Genomic DNA, 11,923 nt, shown 5'->3' with positions numbered 1-11,923 from the left:
TGTCACAGACAGAAAGGGGACCCTCTTTCTGGCTAAGTCCCTGTCCTAGGGAACAGTAGAGTGAGGGAAGACCTCTGGGAAGAGATAGGGCCACAGGCCAGGCAGTGAGGGCGGGTGGTGTGGGGTTTGAGACGTGCTGTGGGCCTACAGTAGGGGAGATCAGTTGACGGGCCTTTCCTGCACGTTGTCATCCTTAAAAGACAAGTCTTCATCTTTCCGGCAGGAACCGAGTACTAGCCCAGTGGCCGGCCCAGGCCTCAGGCCCAGCCTCTGCCCCTCCCTGGCCTGGGGCTCCCGTCTTGGGCCGGACACGCACCTCCTGGTGCAGCCGCCCTGTGGCCGCCAGCAGCGGGGGGCTCCAGACCCGCCTCTTCTCCCCTCTTCGCGCCCCCTGGTCCCTCCCCTCCCCCTACCCCCTCCGCTCCCCCTTCCCCTCCAGCCCCTCCCTCCTCCCCTGCCCGGTCCCAGCCCCTCCCTCCCCTCCCCCACTCGCGATCCGGGCCGCTGCTGCTGGGCCGGACCCCCCGGGCTCAGCCCGGCCCCTCGCCGAGTCGCCGCCGCCGCCCCGTTTGCTGAGGAGGAGGCCCCCCGGCCGGGGCGCCGGGCGCGGGGCATAAAACGGGCCGGAGCCGGCGCCCGGGGCACTAGAGCCGCGTACGGCCCGGGTCAGCGCCCGCCCGCCCGCGCTCCTCCCGGCCGCTCCTCCCGCCCCGCCCGGCCCGGCGCCGACTCCCGCCGCCCGACGAGCCCCTCGCCGCACTGCCCGGGCCCTGGCCCCGGCCCCCTCCCGCCGTACCGCCCCCGGCCCGGCCCTCCTCCCACCTCCCTCCTCCCTCTCCTGCTCCCTCCTCCCTCCCGCCTCCCCAGCTGTCCCGTTCGCGTCATGCCGAGCCTCCCGGCCCCGCCGGCCCCGCTGCTGCTTTTCGGGCTGCTGCTGCTCGGCTGCCCGCCGGCCCACGGCGCCGGCCCCGAGCCCCCCGCGCTGCCCATCCGGCCCGAGAAGGAGCCGCTGCCCATTCGGGGAGCGGCAGGTAGGTGGGCGGCCCGGGGGACGCGCAGGCAGAGAGTCCGGCTCGGGGCAAGTCTGCGCCCGCCCGGAGGGGGCGCCGGGCGCAGGTGGCTCAGCGCGGCGGGCGGCCAGGAGGGGTGGGCGGGGGTCGCGGGGCGCGTCGCGCGGGGGGCCGGGGTGGGGGGGACGCGGAACACCCAGGGCCCGGCCGGCAGCGCCCAGGGCGGGCGCACCGCAGGAACGGGACAGCGGCCGCCAGCCAAGCCCGTCCCCGCAGGCTGCTCCTTCGGCGGGAAGGTCTATGCCTTGGACGAGACGTGGCACCCAGACCTGGGGGAGCCCTTCGGGGTGATGCGCTGCGTGCTGTGCGCCTGCGAGGCGGTGAGTGAACCCAACTGCCGTGGCCGGGGCCCTTGCGGGTGGGGGGGCGCTCGATCCCCGGCATGTCGGAGTGGACTCGGAGCTGCTGAGCCGAAAGAAGCGAGTCTGCAGGTATTGGGAGATATATATGTATTTGTTCCTGGCGGAGAAAGTGGAGAGGAAGCGCCCCATTCAAGTCTCAGGTGTTGACTGTTATTGACCACCCACTATGTGTCAGGCTCTTTGCCAACGGTTTCATCGGTCTCTCACCTCCTAGAATAATCCTGCTAGATACACACTATTACTTCCCCCATTTCCCAGATAGGGACCCCAAGGCCCAGAGACGTTAAGTAGTTTGTCTAGGGTCACGCAGCTTGTTAAGAAACAGAGCGGTCTGACTCCATGGGATGACCTTGCTCTGGTCCCATGACTCTCCCCTGGTGGCCGGCGGGTGGGGTGGGGGGGGTGTCCCACCAGTTGGTGTCTGGCACTCACTCGGTTTTCCCGTCTTCCCCGCAAGCAGCCTCATTGGGGTCGCCGCGCCAGGGGCCCGGGCAGGGTCAGCTGCAAGCACATCAAACCCGAGTGCCCAGCCCTGGCGTGCGTGCAGCCGCGGCTGCTGCCGGGACACTGCTGCCAGAGCTGCCCCCAGGGTAAGGCCGGCGCCGCGGTGAGGGGAGGGAGGCAGGGCAGTGACGCTTGGTCCTGAGCCCCGCGGCTGGCGCGGATGGAGCAGACGGAGCGGCCAGCCGGCCCCCGTCGTGCCCAGCTGAAGCCCGGGTTTCCCACTCCCGGCTTAGAGCGCGGCGCTCCTGAGAGGCCGCCAACGGGCCTGGCCTTCGAGTACCCGCGGGACCCAGAGCACCGCAGTTACAGCGACCGCGGGGAGCCGGGCTCTGAGGATCGGGCGCGAGGGGACGGCCACACGGGTAGGTATGGGCCAGGCGGGAGCTGGGGCTGTGGTCGGGGCCGGGCTGCCGTAGCGGGCGCTGACACCCCGGCACATCTTTTCCTCGCAGACTTCGTGGCGCTGCTGACAGGGCCGAGGTCGCAGGCCGTGGCTCGGGCCCGAGTGTCTCTGCTGCGCTCTAGCTTGCGTTTCTCCATCTCCTACAGGCAGTGAGAAAAGGGGAAGGTGGGAGGAGGGGTCAGCTGGGGACTGGGGAAGGAGAGTGGGGAGAGGCTGGAGGAGCTGCTCCTGGCAGAGGCTCAGCTCACCCTCGTTCCCAGGCTGGACCGCCCCACTCGAATCCGCTTTTCCGACTCGGCTGGCAGCGTCCTGTTTGAGCACCCTGCAGCCCCCCCGCGAGATGGCCTGGTGAGATGATGCCATTTACGAGTGCTTACCCAGTCTGGGCCCTGTACCGCCAGCGGGCTCCGCATTGCCTCCGTGGGTCCTCACCACAGCCCAGTGAGAGGAAGGCACTGACATTGTGATGCCCATTTTACAGATGAGGGAACTGAGGCTCAGTAGCAGAATGTGATTTGCTCAAGGTCACACAGCTAGTAAGTGGTTGAGCCAGGATTTGGACCCCGGCATCTGGCTCCAAGGCCCCCTTCCTAAGCTTCCTAGGAGGGCTTGGGGCTCCTTCCCGTATTCCTTCCTCACCAGAGCTGGGCCTCGCAGCGGGCCTGTGTTGCATATACTGTCTGAGTAGGGCCTTCTTGTCTCTCTGCTCCAGGTCTGTGGGGTGTGGCGGGCAGTGCCTCGGTTGTCTCTGCGGCTCCTTAGGGCAGAACAGCTGCAGGTGGCACTTGTGACAGCCACTCACCCTTCAGGGGAGGTCTGGGGGCCTCTCATCCGACACCGGGCCCTGGCTGCAGGTGAGGGGAGCAAATGGCCCCTGGACGTGAAGTTCTGAGGCTTCTGTATCCCCAGGAACAGAGTGGGCTGAGGAGGGGACTTCCTGGTGGGCTCTCATGGTCCTTCCTCCTCCCCCAGAGACCTTCAGTGCCATCCTGACCCTAGAAGGCCCCCCACAGCCTGGCATAGGGGGCATCGCCCTACTCACTCTCAGCGACACAGAGGACTCCTTGCATTTCTTGCTGCTCTTCCGTGGACTGCTGGAATCCAGGAGTGGGGGTAAGTGGGATGGGGCAGGCCACGTGAGGAGGATAGGGAGGGCACCGATCCTTCAGAGGCATCCACACGTGTGGCCATTGCAGGACCAGCCCAGGTTTCCTTGCGGCTCCAGATTCTACACCAGGGGCAGCTACTTCGAGAGCTCCAGGCCAATGCCTCAGTCCAGGTGAGCGAGGCTCTGGCTCTTGCTGCCACCTGCCCTGGCCTTCTGCTGCACCCGCTATACCTTGCTCTGTCCCCAGGAGCCAGGCTTTGCCGAGGTGCTGCCCAACCTGACGGCCCAGGAGATGGACTGGCTGGTGCTGGGGGAGCTGCAGATGGCCCTGGAGAGGGCAGGTGGGCCAGCGCCGCGCATCAGCGGACACATTGCTGCCAGGCAGAGCTGCGACGGTGAGGCGGGGTGGGGCTGGCCCCCCGGGCACATAACACTGAGAGGCACAGACACATGGCCAGGGTGGGTATGGGGGGAATCGTGGGGGCTGGGGAGGGATGAGCAGCCATGGGGCAAGCCTGCCTCCACCTTTCTTGTCCCCCTGCAGTCCTGCAAAGTGTCCTTTGCGGGGCCGATGCCCTGATCCCTGTTCAGACGGGTGCAGCTGGCTCAGCCAGCCTTACGCTGCTAGGAAATGGCTCCCTGATCTACCAGGTGAGAGTCAGGAGCTGCACGGGTGAGAGGGGCTTTGGCCCGCACGGTTCGGGCCTCCGGCCTTCTCAGCCACTCCAATTTGTCCTCCCCCACCCTGCCCCCCAGGTGCAAGTGGTGGGTACAGGCAGTGAGGTGGTGGCCATGACGCTGGAGACCAAGCCTCAGCGGAGAAACCAGCGCACTGTCCTGTGCCACATGGCCGGCCTCCAGCCGGGAGGACACACAGTGAGTGCTGTCGGCAGAGCCGGGCCACAGGGCTCGTGCCCAGGGGCGTGGACGGCCGGGTTGGATGAGCAGGGAGGTTTGGGGTCATTCACTCGCTAACAGCTTCTCTCACTGACACACTGATTCCCTGGACACATTTTTAGGGAGCCTCAGGCTAGGGACTGGAATACGAAGAAAATCAGATGTGCCCCCGTCCTCAGCAATGTCACATCAAATGGGAGGAGGAGTTGGACAGGGAGACCATGTAATTAAAAATGTGGTAACAATGAGTGCCGCTTACTGAGCCTTTCTCTGGGCCGCATACTGCACCAATTGCCTTTCTTACATTATTTTTGGCCCTCATGGTTCCCATTTTCTAGATGGTGAAGTGAAGGATCCGAGAGGTTAAATAACTCCTCAAGACTGTTACATAGGTAGGAAGTGGCAGAGGAGGGACTTGAACCTGGGCTTGTGAGGTGCTATCCAGTTATGCGTGTGTGTGTTGGGTGTGACGGGGGCACAAAACACAGAAAGGCATCCAGAATCTTGGGCTTGTGTGAAAGCTGAGGAGGGGTTCATCTGGAATCTGGCAGGCTGCAGCTGGGGCTTATCCTTCCCTGACCCCCCCAGGCTGTGGGGATCTGCCCTGGATTGGGTGCCCGAGGGGCTCATATGCTGCTGCAGAATGAGCTGTTCCTGAACGTGGGCACCAAGGACTTCCCAGATGGAGAACTGCGGGGGCACGTGGCTGCCCTGCCCTATAGCGGACACAGCGCCCGCCATGAGAGTGAGTGCTCCAGGGCCTCGCCCGCCCTCTGATGTCCTCGAGTCGGGGACTCGGGTGCCGGGTGCCAGAGCTTGGTGGATCTTTCTATGTGTCTGAGCCCCAGGTTGGCATCTGGAGAAGGTGGGGCTGTAGAGGGTGGCCCTGCTGGGAGACCCTCTCCGTGGCCGTGGTGCAGGGGTCTAAAACTTGCTGCCCCCCAGCCCTGTGCCTGTGGACAGTGTCTGCCCATGTGTGGAATGCGTGTCGGGGGAAGACGGGGGAGATGGGGGAATACTGGGAAGAAGGGAGTAGCTGCTCTAGGCCACTTCCTCATCTGTCCCCTCTCTGTCTGGATCCAGCACTGCCCGTGCCCCTGGCAGGAGCCCTGGTGTTACCCCCTGTGCAGAGCCAGGCAGCAGGACATGCCTGGCTCTCCCTGGATACCCACTGTCACCTGCACTATGAAGTGCTGCTGGCTGGGCTTGGTGGCTCAGAACAGGGCACTGTCACGGCCCACCTCCTTGGGCCTCCTGGGATGCCAGGGCCCCGGCGGCTGCTGAAGGGATTCTATGGCCCAGAGGTGAGGACGTGACGGTGAAGGCAGCTTGGAAAAGATCTGCTTTTTTAAGCATGGAGGGTTGTGCGGGCCTGTGGTGGGGGAGGTCGAGAGCAGGTAGCCTGGCGTGGCAGAGCTGACCTGGGCTCGGGAGTCAGACAGCCCTGGCTATGAATCTGACTCAGCCTTTTAGTGTCCATTCTCCTTCCTGCATCCTTCTCTGGCCGGATCTCTTAGATAGTATGTAACGCCCGGGACCTCCAGAGGAGTAGGTGGGATGGAGCAAGCCCCCTCCAATGGGGTGGGCTGCCAGGGACTTGGAGTCAGAGAGACCTGGCTTCTGAGCTTCACACCACCACTAATGGGTTCACTTTCCTGAAGACCTTATTTCACCTCCCATGCCTCAGTTTCTCATCTGCGAATCGAGCACGGTAGGCACAGCCCTAGAGCGCCTTGTTGCCATCCCTTATCCTGTCTCTCACAGGCCCAGGGCGTGGTGAAGGACCTGGAACCTGAGCTGCTGCGGCATCTGGCGCAGGGCACCGCCTCCCTGCTGATCACCACCAAGGGGAGCCCCCAAGGGGAGCTCCGGGGGCAGGTAGGTGGGCAGTGTGGGCCGCTGGGGAGGTGCCGAGTTGGGCTGGCATGGTGTGCTCTTGCCTGAGTCACTGCGCTCTCTGAGCCCTGGCGGTGGTGGTATCACCTGGCTGGTTGGGAGGATGAAGCCCGACAAGGTCCACGACCAGGCTGGCAGCAGACCACCCTGGCCCTGGTTGCTGGCTGATTGCTGGCCTACTAGCATCTTCCCGGGGCGCAGGGCTGCTCAGAGGTGGAGGTGTCTTGGGCTGGCGGCGGCTGGTGGAGACACGAAGGGGAGCCCCGGACGCTGCCTCAACCCGCCTCTCCTCCCAGGTGCACATCGCCAACCAATGCGAGGTGGGCGGCCTGCGGCTGGCGGCGGCGGGGGCTGAGGGAGCGTGGGCGCCCGGGGCTCCGGATGCAGCGGCCGCCGCCCTGCCTGCGCTGCCCGCTGTGCTCGGCCCGGACACCCCCGCGCCAGCCAAACCCGGCGGCACGGGGCGACCGCGAGACCCCAACACCTGCTACTTCGAGGGGCAGCAGCGCCCCCATGGGGCTCGCTGGGCGCCTAACTATGACCCGCTCTGCTCGCTGTGCACCTGCCAGGTAAGACGCCGCCGAAGGGCGCACTGAGGTCTGGGTTCTGGGGCAAGGGTCCCAGTCAAGCCCCCACCCCCCACCCCCCACCTCTCTTTGCAGAGACGCACGGTGATCTGTGACCCCGTGGTGTGCCCGCCGCCCAGCTGTCCCAGCCCGGTGCAGGCACTGGACCAGTGCTGCCCCGTGTGCCCGGGTGAGTGTCCTGCCTGAGTGGAGGGGGTAGTGGAAGGGCCACCGTGGGGGAGGAGGCCTCTGGGGGGGGGAGGAGCGTGGTCATCCCCTGCCTTCACTATTTCTCTGGCCCCACAGAGAAACAAGATGTCAGAGACCTGCCTGGGCTCTCACGGACCAGAGACCCTGGAGAGGGTGAGCTGGAAGTCTGCATGCAGGGGTGGGGAATCCAGCGGAGCTGTTGGGTGGGACCAGGAGGGGGACAAAAGGGTGAGAATATATATGGGGGGAGTAGAGGGAGGCTGAGGGGCACAGATTCCAAATGACATCTGACAGGCTTCATTAGAGTCATCGGTCCACAAACGGGCCCTGGGGTTAGACTAGTGTGGGGTTGGCCTGAGACTCCAGCCTTGATTGTGGGCCCAGCCAATGAGCTCAGTACTCATGGCAGCTGGGCACTGTCCCCCTCCACCCCAACCAGGCTGCTATTTTGATGGTGACCGGAGCTGGCGGGCAGCGGGTACCCGGTGGCACCCCGTCGTGCCCCCATTTGGCTTAATTAAGTGTGCTGTCTGCACCTGCAAGGTATGGCCGCCCAACCCTCTCTGGTGCCATAACCCAGCAGGGTCTGCAGAGATGGGGAGGGGGCTGCCAGAAGAGGAAAGCCCAGCCTGTGTAAGGAAGGCTGAAGGATGAAAGCACTATGAAAAGTCCTTTGAGCATTGAGAGTCAGCTTCCTGCAGGAAAAGGGAAGGGCTGACGTGGGTGTGAATTCTGGCTCAGCCTGCTGACTCGCTCCGTATAGCCCTGGCAATTTCTGTACCCCCCCGAGCTCCCCTTCCCACTCCTCTGAGCAGATAGGAGAGCAGCTGTGTTGCAGGGCTACCATGAACATTGAGTTCGGGTCTATAAAGCACCAGTCCGGGGCCTCTGAGTGAAGGGCCATGGCAGTATGACATTTGAGGGATGGAAAAGGAGAGGGAGGAAGCAGGAGGCTCCTTTTCCTTTCTGACACCCTCCCTCAATGGATCCCTACAGGGGGGCACTGGAGAGGTGCACTGTGAGAAGGTGCAGTGTCCTCGGCTAGCCTGCGCCCAGCCCGTCCGTGCCAACCCCACTGACTGCTGCAAACAGTGTCCAGGTGAGGGGGTGGGCACAGAGGCTTCCTGGGGCGGATGAGGTGCCTCGCTGCCTTGTCCTAGGTGAGGGGATGCACAGTGAGGGAATGCACAGTGAAGGTGGATGGAAGGGACTTCTCAGCTAATTCAGCATTTACTGAGCACTGCTCTGTGCCTAGCCTGGAGGCAGGGCTCTAAATGCATTTGGAAAGAATGTGCATGGGTTTATTAGTGGGCTAAGATGGGCTCCAGTTCCTGCCCCATCCATCCATTCCCCCCTCTCCCTTCCTCCCTTCCTTCAAATCAACCTTCTAGCCATCTATTCGTCCATGCTTCCTCCCATCCTCCCATCCGTCCATCCATCCAGCCATCCATCCATCCATCCATCCTCTCATCCAAATTTGTCACCTACTAAGTGTCAGAAACTGCTAGGTGTTGGAGATTCAAAGACAAATAAAACCTGGGTGGCCCTCACAGAACTCACATCTGCTGAGCTCTCCCTCCCTCCCTCCCTTCCAACAGTGGGGTCAGGGGCCCACCCCCAGTTGGGGGACCCCATGCAGGCCGATGGGCCCCGGGGCTGCCGTTTTGCAGGGCAGTGGTTCCCAGACAGCCAGAGCTGGCACCCCTCGGTGCCTCCCTTTGGGGAGATGAGCTGTATCACCTGCAGATGTGGGGTGAGTGGGGAGTGCGCTTTGTGTGAGGTGGGCATCGGGGGCCTGGCCTAGAGTGGGGAGACCTTTCCGGGGAGGGCAGGCTCCTGGGAGTGGGCTTCCCTGAAGAGGCTGAAGGCTGCTGTGTCCCTGTGCCTCTGGGTACCCTCCAAATCCGCTCTGTCCTGCACCAGGCAGGGGTGCCCCACTGTGAGCGGGATGACTGTTCACTGCCACTGTCCTGCGGTCCAGGGAAGGAGAGTCGCTGCTGCCCCCACTGCGCACCCCGGCGGCGTAAGTGAGGGGGCTGTCCGTGGGGTGCCTGGGGAGGGAAGGCGGCACCTGCCACCTGTCAGGAGCCGCGCATCTTCTTCACTGGTGCCATTCCTTTCCACCACACAGCAGCCTTGTGGACTTGGTATTGCTTACTCTTTCTTTACAAGTGAGATTTCTGAAGCTCAGAGGAATTAGGCAGCTAGGCTAAGGTCACACAGCTCCAAAATTTACTCCCTTCTGTCTCCAGCAGCCCCAGAGACCAGGACGGTTCCAGAGCTGGAGAAAGAAGCCGAAGGCTCCTAGGGAGCAGCCAGAAGGCCGCATGACCAAGAGGACGGGGCCTGGGCTGGGGGAAGGACTGGCGCCAAGGACCTGCGTTCCCCTGTGGGAAACCCAGTGCCTTTGGCCCCTCTTTTCTGCCTCTTCTCCCTCCCCCCACTACCTCTGGGAACCACACCTCCACGAGGGGAAGGGGCAGCCAGGGCAGACCAAGGCCACGGCCACTCCGACTCCTGCCCTGTCACCCTCCAGCCACTGCCTTGGAAACCCAACCCCTTTCTTTCTGTACATAATGTCACTGGCTTGTTGGGATTTTTAATTTATCCTCACTCAGCACCAAGGGTCCCCCCACTTCACTCCTGCTGCCCCTGAGCTGAGCAGAGTCATTATTGGAGATTTTTGTATTTATTAAAACTTTTTTTTTTCCAGTCTCAAGGCTAAAAGTTGTCTTTTTGTGTGTGATCAGGGACCTGAGTCGGCCCCAGTGGAGAAAGCCTGAGAGTTGGAGCTCTGGCTCCAGGGGCTTCCCTCTGAGCCTTGGGGAGCGTGAAGAGACCGGAGAGGGAGAGGGGCGGCACTGTTTTTGGCTGGCCTGCCCGGATGTCATGGTGGGGCCTGGGACTGTCACTGACGTGGACCAGAGCCTCAAGAACTCAGGCAGCCCGACACAAGTGTGGTTTCCCCTGGCCTACCCGTGGCTGGCATTTTGCTGACCCCATGTTTGAAATGGCTCCAAAGAGAGAAACAAAAGTGCCACCAGCCTCGAACATCTTTGTCTCAAGGGAGGCAACCACGCCCCTGTTATTCTTTCCTGGAAATGAATTGTGTTCCAGACCAGTTCGGGGGCAAATCTGGATCAGAGTGGACTGGAATCGGCCCTGGCCCTGTTCTTGGCTGAGCTTATCTTGGAACCAAGTGATGTACAGAATAAGATAGGACCCTTGCCCCTGCCTCCCCCTTCCTGCCATCAGCGACTGGGCATGCCCACGGAGCTGGGGCTGGGGGGCGCGAGGGAAAGAAGAGTGTCAGCATAGAGAGCTAGCAATGTATGTACCTGCAGATCTGTCTTTTGTATAAACAACGTGGGATAATGTGAGTATGGCATTTTATGACCTAGCCGGCTACTGCGAAAGGGCAATCACAGGCTTCTTGTCTAGGGCGAGGCATGCCGTGCGTGCTTAAGACGTTATTATTGTCTTCGCCCGTGGAAGCTCCAGTTCTGCTGTTAACTAGCTGAGTTACTGAACCTTCCGGAGTCCCTGTTTCCTTTCTGTAAAACTGCCATCTCGCTCACAGGAGTCGGTCAGAGCCTGTGGCAATCGCAGCTCTGTGCCCGGCGCACGTTAGTAGGAAAGGCACTGTGATGAGCTAGGGTTCCCGGAGCTGGTTTGAAATGAAAGGCAGGGAGCAGTCTGGGGAAGAGTGTGGCCAAGGGTTTCAATTAAGAGATGTTCTGCTGAATGCCCAGGGGGAGTGGGGAGGCTGGTTGGAGACGAAGGGAGGATAAGGATGGGGAAAACTGGACTTGGCCCAGAGCCCCGGCTGTTGGGGGGTGGATCGTGAGGGTCAGATCGGGAAGACAAAGCAGCAGTGTTGCCATGGGGCTGAACGCAGGGAACAGAGTACAGGGCCAGGTGTGGGGTGATGGAGGATTTGGCCCAGAAATGGATGTGCTGACAGTATTGTCCTCCCTGGCGAGGGAGTTTCGAGGGAAGAAGGGTTGAAAAGGAAATTTGGATCCTTCAATTTGACCTGAATTTGCTACCGATGCTCACAAGACGGGAGGAAGGGCAGAATCAGCGAGCGTCCACAGGGTGGCTCGATGGGCTTGCCCCCGGGACCCTGTCCCGCAGGACCCATCAGGGCTTCAGAGCGGCGTCGGAGGATGGCAGCCGGGTGCCGGGGCAGAGCAGTGTTCTCCTCAGACAACAGTTCCTGAAACACCTCTCCCACCATAGCCTGCATCCCCCCCCAGGGCTGGCTAGTCCCCAGGCCCTGCCGAGCCCCGGAAAGGTGGCGTGGTGACCATGGAAGGCCAGCCCTGCGTCTGAGGAACGCAGCAGACAAACGGGAAGCCCTGACCTGCAGAGACCTCAAGAGGGCACCCCAGCCATTCCCCTTTAGGCAACTGCACAGACTCAGAGCCTTCCCTTTCAAACACCACCGCCACCACCTGAGGAGAAGCCCATTTTCCTGGGTAGCCTACGTCAGTGCTTCAGAACAGTTGCTGGTAGGATTTACAGTTTGATCTCTCACCGTGGGTCAGTCAGGCCTTCTGCTTCGCCGAGGGTTTGCCAGGGCCTCAGGGCTAACAAGAGATGGAAGGTCGCTTGGGGGCTCTGTGTGGCCAGGGGAGGGAGGGAGGTGGCTGGGACACGTCTGTTTTGTGAGGAGAAATCTCCTTCATGTACAGCCTTCCACTTTTCTGCTTTTGACTTGTGAAGGGCGCCTTGTGCCTGCTGCGGTGACACCATTTGCCAGGTTTACGTGTCACATCCAGATTTTGATGTCAGGCGAGGAACAGCCACTTGGAGCTCTAGCATGGTGGCTCCGCCGTCAGCAGCCACCGGTCCTCTTTGGGGCCAAGTCTCCAAGCAGTGAGCAGTGTCTGTGCAGGTATGTG

At 62.2% G+C, this 11,923-nt stretch overlaps 1 protein-coding gene across 6 annotated transcripts; it reads left to right on the top strand.

Annotated features, from left to right (window-relative positions):
- The first annotated feature begins 883 nt into the window (after positions 1-883).
- On the top strand, positions 884-9,720 carry CHRD (chordin). 6 transcript variants are annotated; one of them, XM_032406189.1, is made up of 23 exons: positions 884-1,031; positions 1,287-1,390; positions 1,893-2,022; positions 2,170-2,298; positions 2,389-2,488; positions 2,600-2,687; positions 3,052-3,193; positions 3,312-3,452; positions 3,536-3,618; positions 3,695-3,842; positions 3,992-4,098; positions 4,204-4,323; positions 4,933-5,089; positions 5,428-5,648; positions 6,109-6,222; positions 6,537-6,809; positions 6,903-6,996; positions 7,113-7,169; positions 7,456-7,559; positions 8,013-8,115; positions 8,615-8,769; positions 8,940-9,039; positions 9,272-9,626. In XM_032406189.1, exons 1-23 carry the CDS (start codon positions 884-886, stop codon positions 9,322-9,324), a joined length of 2,871 nt encoding a protein of 956 aa, XP_032262080.1. In that variant the 3' UTR covers positions 9,325-9,626. The 6 variants fall into 6 exon arrangements, 5 of the variants coding, with proteins under 5 accessions (XP_032262080.1, XP_032262079.1, XP_032262077.1 ...); XM_032406188.1 differs by having other exon boundaries at positions 9,269-9,626; XM_032406186.1 differs by lacking the exon at positions 884-1,031 and having other exon boundaries at positions 1,226-1,390; positions 8,944-9,039; positions 9,269-9,720.
- Positions 9,721-11,923: the final 2,203 nt, after the last annotated feature.

Source organism: Phoca vitulina, unplaced genomic scaffold (assembly GCF_004348235.1).
Source record: "Phoca vitulina isolate PV1807 unplaced genomic scaffold, GSC_HSeal_1.0 scaffold8, whole genome shotgun sequence".
NCBI classification, from domain to species: Eukaryota; Metazoa; Chordata; class Mammalia; order Carnivora; family Phocidae; genus Phoca; species Phoca vitulina.
The sequence above is the reverse complement of the archived record's forward strand: the minus strand, read 5'-3'. Positions and strand labels throughout refer to the sequence as shown.